The sequence below is a fragment of the Bombus pyrosoma genome, linkage group LG9 (genome assembly GCF_014825855.1).
Source record: "Bombus pyrosoma isolate SC7728 linkage group LG9, ASM1482585v1, whole genome shotgun sequence".
NCBI lineage: Eukaryota > Metazoa > Arthropoda > Insecta > Hymenoptera > Apidae > Bombus > Bombus pyrosoma.
In genome coordinates, this window is record NC_057778.1 from 10,135,354 (window position 1) to 10,150,181 (window position 14,828).

The 14,828-nt window shown below is 38.0% G+C and overlaps 1 protein-coding gene across 10 annotated transcripts in view; it reads right to left on the reverse strand.

The window, feature by feature from the left end:
* LOC122571183 (protein sprint) overlaps positions 1 to 14,828 on the reverse strand; it is a 209,019-nt gene that overhangs the window by 120,472 nt on the left and 73,719 nt on the right. For 8 of the 10 annotated variants that reach the window (XM_043734592.1, XM_043734591.1, XM_043734590.1 and 5 more), the window contains one exon: positions 5,676 to 5,749. In XM_043734592.1, coding sequence (XP_043590527.1) covers positions 5,676 to 5,749 — 74 coding nt within the window. Of the gene's footprint in view, positions 1 to 5,675; positions 5,750 to 12,813; positions 13,147 to 14,828 lie in introns of those variants that run through there. The other 2 variants (XM_043734589.1, XM_043734587.1) reach the window with 1 other exon arrangement.

Below are 14,828 nucleotides of genomic sequence, written 5' to 3' on the forward strand. Positions count from 1 at the left end.
TATATAGCTATTTATAATACTTATGTCCTGTATTCTAAATTCAACAAAACACGGTCGCAAAGTGAATGCCCAACTCGGCTACAGGCAGAACATTGGGCACATTTTCCTGAACATGTACCTTCGACTAATAAAAATGAACATCTTGTAAAGAGATGTCACGTGTGCGTAAAAGATAATATAAGAAGCCAGACAACTTGGCAGTGTAAAAAATATCTAGTTCCTCTACATATTCCAAAATCGTTTGAAATGTATCATAATTTATAGTATTATTGATTTATTATTTTATAATGTTACTTAGCTACTGTCCATTAACGTTATATATCAATCCGATTAAATATTATACAGCAATGTAAATTTCGAAATAAAATGTTCTGTTTCTAAGTTTGCATATAACTGTTCAGTTGAGCCAAATTAAATCTTCGAGCGCATCAAATTCCATTTTATTTGTACGTCAACGGGTTAATAAAATTGAACGCTACAGTGATACGAAGAATTTAAGAGATACTTTATCACGATTTACAAATCGATAATAACGCAATGTACAACAGAACATTCGTACCAAGTAGGAAACTCTTTGATGGAAACAGCCCTCGAAACAGCCGACTGGTTGGAAGCGTTCAAACGTTCAAAGAACGCTATTGTAATAGGCGAAGAGGCCTCGAGGAAAGCCTTACAGCGAAGTGTGAAGCACTCGACTGTCACTTGCAAATCTAGTAACACCGCTAACTTTACGTAAACGTTTCTACCAACTACAAAATGCCTGTCAGATCTTCGAGAATACCGGAATTGTTCCAATGTAAATTCTCCAATCCAACGTAGCCTCAAACGTCGAAAAGCAACGTTCTGGCGTATGATTTTCGACATACCGATCAGATTTTCGGCGCCGCGCTACTGTCACTTACAGCCCCGGGAATAGAAGCGACCGAAATCGCGTTCCACCCCTGAACCGGGGCGGGCTTGTGGAATTGAAATGAAATTCCGTCCCTAGGCCACAGCTCCGCTGCCGCTTGAATTATTATCGGTCGGTAATCTCGCTAAAAAGTTCACCCTCGTTGAAATATCACCATTCTTTTCGTCCCTGCAGCAACCCCCGTCGTTTCCTGTTTTCACTTTTGCTGTCTTTTCTTTGTTTATTGTATCTCAAGAGAGAATATCTTTCTTTTTTTCTTTCTTCCTTTGCTCGAACGATTAACTGAATCGCATAAATTATCGTCGCGTAAAAGCAATTTCTACGATCGTTCGGAAAATTCTACGTAAAGTAGAGTATTCGTTGCAATGATCAGTAAGCGAAAGGAATTTTCGTTTAGCTTCCATTTCTTTAATTGTATCTGTAAAAATACGAATCCGCATAAATATCCATAGTCCAGTAATCAAACTCAACAGCAACGTATCAATTAATTATTTCGCATCCTCTACAGTTCTATTTCTTTCTTTTTCTTTTTTTACGAGATTCCGCGTGTATTTAACACGTAATACGTAATCGAGCCTTGCACAAATATTTGAGTACGAGCCAACGTAAAACAGCAGCGCAAACACGAGCTAAATATCCCGAGACAACAGCATAATTCTCTTTCTTCTTGTTTGGCTTGACTCGGCATTTACGCGAAATAAAGTAAAAGAAGACAAAATAACCAACACGGGGAACCTGGTTAAGCTCGCCAGAGCTGCTCGTCGCGGGAAATTCCCGAAAGCGTTCGAATTATTTTTTATCCGTAGCCGGAGAGGAAATTCACGGACGCTGGTCGATCGACCGTGGTGTGAAAAACGACGTAAAAAAAAGAGGATCGATTCGATACGGAAGAGCTCGCGGTGCGATAACGAGTCGAGTTATTCTTTCACCGGCGCGTACGCGTATCGTTGCGCTGTTGACGCGAATGAAATTTCCATTTTTTTCCATCGTTTCAGCAACCCCGGAAATGTCCAACGTGTCTGTTCGCCTCGTCCCTTTCATCCTCCCGTTGCTCCTCGCTTCGCGATCAACCATCTCTGTTCTGTGCGCGTAACTCGATTTTTGCGACCAGCGGAAGCACCGGTAATATCGTAGATTAACGACGAGTGAAGCTTGAATTTTCGTGCAGTAGCAATTGATCTCACGAGAGCACTGTGTTTGATAATTTCGCTAATTTGTGGAGAAATTCAAGCGATATTTTGTTTGACGGTATGGCATACGCTTTTATACGAAGTTGGTTTATTTCGAATTATCGCATTCATATGGAATTTTATGTAACTGCCTGACAGCAATTAAATTATGTAATTCCACTGGAATTATATGATTTCCAGTTAATTGGCTTGAATTCAGATACGTTGATATACATATGTACGTATGTTGGCGTGAATTGGAATGAGCTGGAAATTTATGTAACGAAAATTTATGTAAACGAGATAATTTAAAGTGACGTAAATTTGAAGAAAGTGATACGAATACGATCGAAACGATATTTCAACAGATCCGATTGAATCTATTGATATATTATTGGTATCTGATGCTCGTCGCAATAAGCATAACAGAATTTTGTAGATGTCGAATATATGAAATATTTCTCTTTTATTAAATATCAATAAATAAATATCTTCTATTCCCTAAATATTTTCCAATATTTCTCTTTGACGCAAATATTCTTAAAGCGAATATTTTTTTATATTTTGTAGATATTTATTTTCTAATATCTTTCTTTTCTCTAAATAATTAAAAATAAATATTAAAGAAATATTCCTCCATTCTCTATTTTCTAAACATATGCAAGTTTAATTGCTTTCTGATCATTTTTAAAGAAAATTTCTTTCTCACCAATCTATGAAATAATAAGCTTCACGTATCGATTATTCCCAACTCTATAATTACGAACAACACGAATGAACCTCGCTACTGTAGGATTTATCGCGGAACTCACTGTACTTGGGGAAGCTCGGGAACTTTCCGGTAAACGACCAGATGGGTATCTTGATAGATTATACAAGTTTCTTATGAATGGTCGGCGACTTTTGAAGTTGCGACGAAATTGGGAACAAGAGGCCCTTTCAGATTGCTCGGATATAATGCCGGGAATCTTTTTGTGATTAACATCCTCTGTGATTAATCGATGTTAAGTTCGAGAAATCGCGAGTGAGCCAATTATGTCTAACAATATGTTGATATTCGAATAGACCGCGGATATTTATTTATTTATGGAGAATTGAAATGCGCGAGAACATGAGAACACGTACAACATGCAAAAGCATGTGAAAAGTTCAAACTATTCGTTACAATATTTAGCGTAATAAATTCCTATTTGGAGGTAACACTTTTTCAAAAGTATAAATTGAAATTAAATAAATAAGTTAAAATTGAAAAAATTAGTTGAAATTCGAAGAAATTGTTGAACCAACAATTTAAGAAAAATAGTCCCGTGATCTTAATCTTTAAAAAATCAGACACTTGCATTATCCGGCGGTGACCAATTTCTTTTAGACTCGTCTAAAATTATTAACTACTAAATATCAATATATTTTTAACGAAATTTTGTTATATTTTCTACAGCTAATTAAAACTTAGACACGTTCAATTTTATTTAATACATCACGATTGAACGTCGTACGGAAGCTTCGCTCTCAAACCGACGTATAAATTAATAAACGGTCTGTCCTTGCTGTCCACTTTTCAACGAGCAATCCGTTTCCTCTAATTTAAACGGTTTCACGGGTAGAATTTCCAAGACGGAAACCCGTCGCATCAATCTTCATCTGACGCTCGTTTCTGCAACTCGTTCGAAATAAAGAAAAACGGAAAGATCGAAGAATGAAAAAGCTGAATCGGCGGAGCTCGTGCGGAAAATCGAACGAGCAACATGCAGAACAATAAGTACGTGCGAAATTAGAGTTTTCACCGAGCAAATAGCGCAATTCGTGGCATGTGTCCGGGATCAACGTCATAATATTATGCGTAATCGTTTTTGGCTGCCATCTGCCCGTCGTTTGTTCCTTCCAGCAAGTTTTCTAATATTCCGTGGAATAATAAGCGTCCCTCTTTTCTCCTGCAGTGGCCACTTAAAATAAATATCACGGCGGTTTTTCTAAAGAAAACTCTTATTAAAATTTGACACCTTGTGAAATTTTCTGCATAGAATTATCAAGGTATTTCTTATTAAAATAACTCGATAGAGACTTGAACAAAATTTTGAAGTTACACGACATTACAGATTGTTACACGATATTTTTACTTCGCTTTTATTATTTTATTTTTCTCCGCAATATCTTAATCGATAATTTGAAAAATTCACAGTATTTTAATCAATTATTGTAGACATCTGTGGTATTTTATTTACACAAGCCTTGTGCTAAATTATCTTTCAAGATGTCGTTTATACTGGTGTGTAAAGTCGAAAGGGAAACCGAAGATATAAACAGTTTATATTTCGGACGTATGCGAAATCGATGCTCGGTTGTTAAACGTTAAAAGTCATTTTTCTCGCAACCACCTGCTGACCAGATAGGTACGCGCTTACTTGAATTAACACGACAGTACAGCGAGCTGTAACTATAAATTAATGGAAGAAAAATGACAAGGAAAAAAGGAAGGTTAGAAAGAGTATCAGCTTCGCGTAGCGAACTGAAATAATTCACAGATAAGGTGATTAAATATGAAAGAAATATTCAAGCAATTCCAGCATCACCTGACCAACATTCTAGCGATAATTCAACAAGGCGATATAAATCGAGGCCGCGCAATAATGTCGAAAGTTAGGCGCGTGTTTAATCCAACGGGGTGGTCGTTATACTCAGTGTCCCATATAGCATCGTGGATATTGTAAGCGAAATCGTCCATAGATCACTGTGGAGCCCTTACGATATGGAAATTATTCTGCGTATAAGCGACCAGTACGGAGGCGTCGCGTCAAGATTTCCATCGTAAATTATGGGAATTCACGATTTAACCGCGGTCACGCGAAGGGGTTGTTGTCACCCCCTTTGAGAATCTACAGTATGATGATTATAGTGTTCCTCGAATATCTTAGACGAAGTTAAAAGTGATTAATTTCTCATGAGATTTCGTATCGCATTTAATAATATATCGTATTGTATGTAATAATTTTAATAGCACCATAACGACTGGTTACTGGTGTTTGCCGTTGTTTGTATTTCTCGAATATAATTGGCATTTTTTCTTTATTTAAAAAGATATATATATATATTTGTTATACCTGTTCGAACGAATTAATCAAATCCATCAAAGTGTAGATCGCTTTAGGAATAGAAATTTCACGAAGAAAATGATAAATTTACGTTATTTACGAAGTAGACTAGTTTCATAACTATTAAGATAATACTGTGTGCACGATGTGTGTACCTATTTAAATCGTCTCGTTATTATTCCATCCTCTTAGAATTTGCCATTCATATTCTGAACAAATTGCCCTCTGATATTCCACAAAATCACGATTGACTAATTAATTACTAACTCGAATTTCATTCAATTTCATAGCGATAAAATTATCATTTCTTCGGGAAAAATGTCAGAAGACCAAAGTTCCTTTTTATTTGAGAAACGTTTTACGACCGCGTAACGAGAGTACCCAGAGGCGTGTACACGGTCTATCGAATCGATCGCCTTCAATAGCCCTGCTCTTGACCTCGAACAAGACGAGGGCGAAAGAGAGGAGAAGGAAGAAACGAAGTAAGAAGAAGAAGTAAGTACTCACCGCTCGTAGGAATTCGGGGTCGTGCAGAGCTCGCTCAGCATGCAGTCCAAATCGGTCGCCAGGGAATTAAGCAGCTGAAAGAGAAGCAAAAGGGGTTAGACTCGTCGGTGCACACCTCGTTTCGCAGCGCTACATCAATCGCTTTTTACTCTTTAATGAATACGCAGCCGGTGTTCCGCTGCTGAACACCATCGCTCTGTATATTTTTAATGAAAATTCGAACTCGAGTACAAACTCGTTCGAACGTACTGCAGATGCTTAGCAAGAGTTACAGAAGGGTGAAACGAAAATAAAAGTGGCATAGAGGGTTGAAGAGGGAGTTTGCAATTGATTGACGTGTGTCACAACTGGTTGAACTAATTGATCGTGATTTACAGCGAATTGAAAGTAAAATAAAGCTGGAAGTAACATAGCGTGTATTTTAATAATAATTTGGAAATAAGAGCGACGAATAAGATTTGCAGAGAAAGAACTGGATTTAGTCGAGACGTGCCGAAATGAGTTAGAGTAATTGATAGTGATTTAAAACAAGTCGGGAATAAAATAGCGTGAATCATACTAATGTGTCTATCATTGAAAAGAATTAACATAAATCCGAAGTAACATAAATCTTTCTGGAAATCCTGTTTCGTCAATTTTACCAAGTGACACGAATTGCAATACCGAAAGACGATAACTCGTAACTAAATGTTAATTCTTTAACACAGCACACGTGAAAAGCGATATCCTTACATTGTATCAAGAAATCACTAAAACATGTACGTAGATTACTAAATCTCGAGCGACAGGAATTAAATTTAATTCCGGATTAAAGTAAATTGGTTATAATGAAGTCATAGGAAATTGATAATATACCGATGGTACATGCTGGTTATTTGCAATCACGTTAATCCTTAATTGAAGCCATGTTACAGCGAAACCGCGTCGTAAAATCGCTCCTAAACGCGTACCCTCAGCGAGACCTGCTGTTGCTCCACGATAACACAATTCATGCAGGAACCGCGAGAACACCGTAATCGAACACGGATCGTTTCCGCTTCCGGGCGTCGTGCTACGTTACGCGATAATTCGCGTCTACTAACATCGATGTTTACGCTGAGATTACGTATGATTTTCTACTTTCATTGAAATTACGAAAGGAAATGGAATATTTGTACGATGTATTCGCGAAAGGGAATTTTTAATATCGAAGCGAGGCTCGTTCGTCATGTAAAGAGCAAAATCTATACTACGCATCATCCTGCTCAAGAACTCGTAAAAATCAAATAATCCATGAAGGGATCATCGACCGAATTCTATAGAAGTTACACAGAAAGTATTAGCAAATTCTTTGCGAAAAGAACGATAGGTTTGACAAAAAAAAAAAAAAAAAAAAAAAAAAAAAAAAAAAAAAAAAAAAAAGAAGGAAACAAATACAGAGAAAGAAGAGACGGAAAGACGTTGAGAGCATCGTGGAAGAAATGAAGTTTGCGCGAACACAGGACACAGCCGTTTGTGCGTGTACAACGAATGCCTGGTGTATTTGCATTGCATCATGGAATCGGAGTCCGGAAAATTAGAAGGTTTCCATCCGGAGGCACTTTCGCAAAGTCAATATTGAACATGGAGAAGACGTCCGATAAAGTTTCGTGGCGCGTCGCGGGGAACACGAGCCACCAAACTTAAGGGGGGTGACGAACATAAAACGCAAAATTCTTTGCCCCCGTTGAGGGTAAAATCGTTATATACTGTATCAGTGACCGGTTTCCAATTTCTCCCGTACTTTTTCAAAAGTAATTACGGAATCTCTGCCATTATTGCTTCTCTGTTTATCTTAAAAGGCGGTAGTTGATGGTTGCAACACGTTTTATTATCGTTTGTAAATCTTCATGAGGAAAGTAACAACATCGTTTGACTTTTGCTTCATATGCAAGAATATTTAAGAATGTTAGACAAAAAGGAGAGAGAAAGAGATAAAAGAAATTATAGGAAAATATTTAAAATACCACCCTTCTATCGCTTCATTAAAAAAATAAAAACAAAGCGAGGATAATTTATACATCAAGACCAAAAGTGTAAAAGATACCACACCCTATCAAAGGGGCGAACGTTAATTAAATACGTAAATAGACGAGCATAATTATCTCTGAAACTCGATTTCACGGGCAACCAGCCTCTTTCTCGATGCTATCATCTACTAACACGATCACTGTAATTTATGACCAACTGCAATTTTCGTTTATGAAAAAAACGTGGGGGTTTGAAGGGGTTGTTACTTTAGTCGGTGATTCCCGGTCGAGAGGGGATTTTTTCTAATAAACCAACCTCCCTTTTCTCGTTTCGAGGGCACAACAAGTCTTTCTATGGTGAACTCACACTTTTTCCTCCACCTATCTGTGTGCGTATTTGTTTGGTGAATGTGTAAGCTCATGGAGCCAGAACTTTTATCACACGATCTCAGAGAGTAATACGAAATTATACAATGATAAAGAATCACGATGTTCCATCAATAGAAAAATTGTCTTTTTCCATCGAATAAAATCGTATTAAATTAAAAATCATATTTTTTAAATAATAATGATTGTCATTTAATAATAATATAATTTTTCTATTATTTAATATACGATCCAGTGTTTTACCATTTTTTGATAAATTTTTAGTGTTTGATATTTTTCATCTGCTACAGAAAACCACCTATACACACTTCCTTGTTTCTGATATAAAACAGAGGATATTTATTTCTTTTTGCGTTTTACTTTTCACGATAAATCGCTTAAAAAAACTGCACCTTGAGCTTCGACTATTAGAAAGAAAAAGATAAAAACCACAAAGTGTTAAGCTTCCCTTAAACAACTCTCTAAAAAAGACGCTTTTCCACCCTAATAAATATTTCCTAAAAAAAAGGATAGTCCTCTTCTATCCCCTTTAAGCGAAAGATGATTTCCAACTCCACTTCGACCTCAAAATTAAATCTCCTTTTAATACGATACACTGACTCTTCGATTCACAAATGGAATTATTCATAGGCCTTTCTCATATTTGAAGTCGATCCGCTGACTGATCCGAGAATGAAAGCGAACTTACCTCGCCACATTATTTATGCAATTCGGCTCGAACCACTCTGTCGACGTTGACACGACATTGCACAATAGCCGAGCGCGATTAAAGCCCTGTCGTGTGGTGAATGGAGGTTCCGAGTGGCGAAAGGGGTAGCTAGCTAGCCAAGTGGCAATCACGAGTTACCCTTTTATTTTTCCATCGCGTGCATTATAATTCAGGCACAACGAACCGACTTTCCTTCATTTTCTTTCACTTCGAGAGGCTCTGATCGATCGAAGAAATTCAGAATTCGAATGATACTTGTTTGAAGTGATACTTGGAAGTAGAATATTTTTATTTTTTTTTATTTTTAGATATCGTTGTCACTATATTTGAGATTGGTGTCAAGCTACATAATTGATACATATTGAAGAAAAATTCAGTATTGTACTATCAAGATAAGAAGTTGGTACGAGTCGCGGATCTTAAGAACATTTGCCTTAGTAGAACATGGAATTTATATCATTAAATGATCGAGGGTTGTAACGAAACGTTCGATACCAGAGCTGTCACAAGTAGAACAAAGCTGATGTCGCGTAGCCACAAGCCAGGGGTTGTTAGAGCAAAGTAGAACGGGAGTCGATGCGACTTAAGCTGACTAGGAGTATGCTGAAACAACCTAAAGAGCTTTGAAACGTATTACAACGTACATTCGCATGACTTAGAGAACAACTTGTTAACAGATTAACCGATGTAATTCTCAACATTCTCCAACATCAATATTCATCGTTATAAGCTTACAAGTATTTGTAAGCTAGTAAATCCAAAGTATCAGGCAAAGTAAATTATCCAGTTATTAACCATTACTTTAAATTATATAAAGCTAAATAAATTATGTACTAAATAATAATTAACGATTATTTCAAAATCTATAGGAAGAAATTGAGTAGAAAATAAGCATAATTTCAGAATATTTCGTACTTAACGTCAAACTTCATCGAAATAACGAGTTACAGAGTCGAGTACGATGCATCGTTTCAAGTGGAATTTAAATATCATCAAAACCCTCGCTGAACACGCGACCTTAAAGGGTCATCCTGAGAATGTAATTGCAATTCACCCCAGCCACAACCCCGCGATCTGTCGATACGTGTATCGAGTTCCCCTGTGACACGGGTACATCATCCCCCCGTGCCAGAAATCTCAGACTATTTCTGAAATTTTCATACCCGTCCGCCTCAGTGAGACTCGATTGACAGATAACAAGATACGTCGTTGTCTTTCGAAAATTCCTGTCCTCTCCTATACCATCCTGTCCATCCGATTCCATCATTTTGTTGCATGTCGGTCGAATATCAAGAGTTTGAAGCGTAATTCTGTTTACAGATGGCTTGTAAATATTCTTTGTCCTTTGTTAATCAGTTCTAAGGTAACTTTTCCTTTAGACTATTTTTGGTGTTTTTAAAAGAGCTCGCGAACGTTCTTCATTGTTTCCCTCGGGTTACATTTACTTTCTAAATTGTGATATTTGGTATTTTTGGATTATATTTTGGATTTGATAAGAGAGCTTGCGAATATTTCTTATTTTCCCTTGTGATTTACGATTCATTTATATTTGATCTAATATTTGATAAGATTATGAGTTTACGTTGACGTACGATATCTTTTATAAACTAATTAACGTTGATTTTACTTTAAAGATAATATCCAGTGAACATTCCAAATCCAATTCTCTTCAAATCTAGGAATTCTTTTCAAATAAATCTAGATATCGCTTCGAATTTACCAATTCTCGGCTGGAAGTAACAAACAGCTAATATTAACGGCGGAAACGTGATTTTCGTGGAATACAGACGCTTTTAGCGCGACGGAAGCAAGAGACGCATAACCATGTGCCTTCGATTCGCGAATATTTGGCTTGCATACGGATCCTCGTGTGTATTCGGGGTGAGTCATGCGAGCAACGAAGCATGGAACCCCATAGGACGCCGGTTAGATATTCCGGCTGTCGAAGCTTTGCTCACAAAGCCGATGGAAATCGATGGATTCGCCAAAGCAACGGAAACCCTTCGTCGATCTTTCTCGCTAGAAATCCGATGGAACCCGTAGAAATGATCGACGTCTCGTTCGATGAACTTCCATTGAACTCTCTACCATACCGCACGATTATTTCCAAAATAATCCAATTTTTATAATTCGTCCACCACGTGCATATTAATTGATCCTCAGATTCTCTTGCATTCTAAAAAGCTCACCGAAATTCTCCTCGAATTATACTCCAACTTTACTCAAATCGTGTAGAGAGAATCTATTAGCGTTGAAAATTGCGTAGGAATTTATAGAATATCAGCAGATAGTTGGAAGTGATTTTCGCATATTAAATAATATTTACAAGTTCTTATAGGGAAACAAAAAATAGAAGAGGAGAATAATTGAAAGAGAAAGCACTCGCAATATACAATTTATAATCCTCCTCTCAGCCCAATACACATAGGAAATCGATCGACTAAAATTGATTTTGATATTAAGCGATACATATTTATAAGATTTTATACAGAAGCGAGAAACGCAAGAAAAGAATAATTCAAGCAGAAACCACTCGTAATAAGTACAATTTACAATCCTCCTCCTAACCCGATACACACAGCAAACCAATTAACTGAAATTACCAATTAAGACTACAAAAGACACCCTCGAATTAAAGAGATCGATACATTTCATCGACTCATTTGTCCCAAACTCCAGATGCATCTTCTATATTCTAGAAAAGAAGAAAGAAAAAAATATGCATTTAAATAACAAGCTGAAGAACCTCGTGCGATGACAAAGGATCGGAAAAACACACGGACGAATGTATAAATAACACCGACACCCTTCCGGTCCATTGTCATTCAGAACGCTGTCTTGCGCACTATCTTAAACGAAGATAGCGCGGCTTACAATGCAAAAAAGGTGGACCTAACGCTTGAATCTCGATCTTGGTCACGGACGTGGAGACCCCGAAAATCGTTGCTGCATTTTTCATGGGGCACACCGAGGGAGGAAAAACCGCGAATAAGAGAACACCATTATACGTAACTCGGCCACGGTCGTACCAGGGGTGCAGGGGGAGCGGAAAAGTAGCGGCTTATTCTCGCCTTGAAAATAGATGGAAATAGATTGACACCGTTTCGTTGCTACTTCTTTTTATACCCGTGATGGGGTTTATTAAAAATTGCAAACGTGTCAGGGTCGCAGAAACTTCCTTCAAAGACCATGTTATGATTCTTTTGGATATGAATTCACGATTCTAGGGCAAGTAAACTCAGGCCACTTTCTTGCTTATTAATTTCCATTTTCCGACTCTTCGCTGCATCGTTTCGGTTAGTTTTAGCTTCAGTTTGCTTGGGTTCAGTTAGTTTGGGTCAGAGTTGACAAATAAACTTTCTTCCTTTATGCAAATTCTTCCGTGAGTTTCTATTTTTGAAATTTTCGTAGATTAATTCCGATTATGTTCGAATTAAATTTAGGTTCGGGTCGACGAGCAAACTCCTTCAACTCTATGCTTTAACAATTTCCATTTGTTAATTATTCGTTGCTTCGTTCAGATTAGATTGGAGATAAGATTGAATCGACTTGATAAACTTGGCCGCCTTTGTACCTTCGTATCAATTTTCATTTCCAATGGCTTTGTCTCCCAGTTGCCTCCAAATTACTTTTCGTTAAATTTCTCAAGTAAATTGCTTGAATTTTTCACTCTCTTCTTAATTTCGACATTTTAGCTGGATATCGAAGGAAAGTTAGTTATGCACGTCAAGTTTATATGACCTGAGAAGATATGACGCGAGTCAGAGCAAGTTAGACCATTCCGGAGCAACTTCTCAGAAACTATAGTTATTCGAAGCGGTTGAAGACGAATTAGAGTGAACAGGAACATTAGCTACCATACACTGAATCGGGCTTTGGTCTAATTTAGAGCTACTTGAAATAGAACTTGCCCAAATAGAGAAACTTTCTATCGACCCGTGCCACTCCGAAAAATACGAATACCGATATTCACGATCACAAATATGTACAAATATTTCATAGAAATTTATAGCTATATAGAGGTACATAAACATATAGAACTCAAATTTTCTACCAATTCTTTCCTCCACCAGTTCTCGATCTCCATGATTAGATCATAGCGTCCGTGTTCCCAGGTTAAGACGTTCCCTGTCGACGATCCCCTTTCCTCGCTTTCCCCTTCAAACTTGTAACAACTTACGATCATCGAGAGATTCTCGAGCGAATTCTCGGATGTATGCGTTCGAGACAACGCGACACACACGGGGACCCTAATAACCGTAACGCGTGGAAACTCTGCGGGGCTCCCGGCGCGATCGTTAAACTGCGAACACGATGGCTGGCCTCGCGGCGCGAGCAGGCCTGCCAATCCCCCTTCGCGTCGCGGAACTTGCAGAAGAAGAGCAAACGCGACACGACGACGGCTCGAATTAAAATGGTCCGCTGAAACTCATTCCCCGAATTAAACGGATTAGATCCAATCAGCACCGGCCGCTGTCGTCGACGTCGTGCAACACGTTGTACCGTTGTCGCGGCGTTTCATTCGATTCCGGCCTTTGTTTAATTAAATTCATCGAGTATAACGCCCGGAATAACGCGAAACTTTTCACGAAAGCTTGCAAGTTTCGTACGTAAGCTTGGCCGTGTGTTTACAACGTATGAATAGACGTTGTTTGATTTACGTCTGGTGACATTTTGACGAAACTGGTAGCAGCAAATGCCGATGGAATCGATTTTGTTGCCTTTGCAGGATTTAGACTGTTCGAGCCTCGTATCTTGTAGTCGAATAGCTCAACGAAGTTCGACTCCTTCGAATGGATATTATTGCTCGGAATATTTGAACATTTTGATTCGTGCGAATGGGTTTCGCGATTTATGCGAGAGGGTTCGTTCGTTGGACGATAGAACAAGTTTGTCGATGTACAAGAACGGCTGGAAAGTACGGCGGTGTCTCAGGTGTGACGTGTGACAAGGTGTAGAAATCGAGATACCAATGCGCGAAGAAAAGAGAAGAAAATGGATCAATAGGAAAGTATACAGAAGACGCTATTCGAACGACGCTGTCAATAAGAAAATTCGCGAATAATTATTGCGCTATGTTGTCAAACTAATTTTATAATCTTAGCTTTTGAAAGCTTCAATCTGAATTTTTATACTTTGAAGGTTTGAGTCTAAATTTTTCTGCTCGAAAGCGCGAATTATAATTTTTATATTTGTCAAGCTTAAATTCGAATATTTGCGTATTCAAGCATTCGGATAGTAAGCAAAGACGCTTATCTTTTCTCTAGAATACTCTGCTCTAGATAACGCATTCGAATGATTCACGTTTAATGGATCGAAGCTATCGCTAGCGAACTCTGCGTGTCTACCCGGTAGAAGCAAGCAAAGCAGAACACAGTCATTCAGATCACCGCTCGAGATAGCCGACGATGTATGTCTTACGTCCAATGGTCTGTTAGCTTGCATAACGCACCCATACACATAGATCACTTCATATTTTATTCTGTCCATACGCTGCCTGCCACGACGTGGATACACGGGACAAAGAATTTGGGAACCCCATATACGATCGCTGTCCCAGGTCCCGGAGGAATTGCCTAACTTGGTACCCCGAAGGGAACCCGAGAATATACTGCGTAGCAGTATTCTGTTATGTAGTCGATTAATCAGCGATCCATCAACTGTAGGATCAATGTCCTGGCTTTGGAGGGTTGTCACGCGATGGGGTTAAACCTATTTCCTTCGTTCCTAGTTAGCTTAACGATGAATTATGATTTTTCTATTCTGATGCGATCATTAGAACTAATTACTGACAGGAAGATTGCGAACTAACGCGAAACATTAAACTATGTTATAGTCGTGTGATATACCAATTACATCGTGTAACAAAGTCGTTCATTTTTCAGTTTATTTCGGGGATTAATGTAAAAGCCTTGCTAATAATATTACGATGGATAAACACGTGATGCGTAGTATAAATAAATATTCTTCTTCTTCTATTAGGTTGTGTCTTTCGTTTCATAAGGTGATAATAGATGAACGATAATTTCTAGTTTATATTATTTTATTGAATTAGGTATGATCCATTTC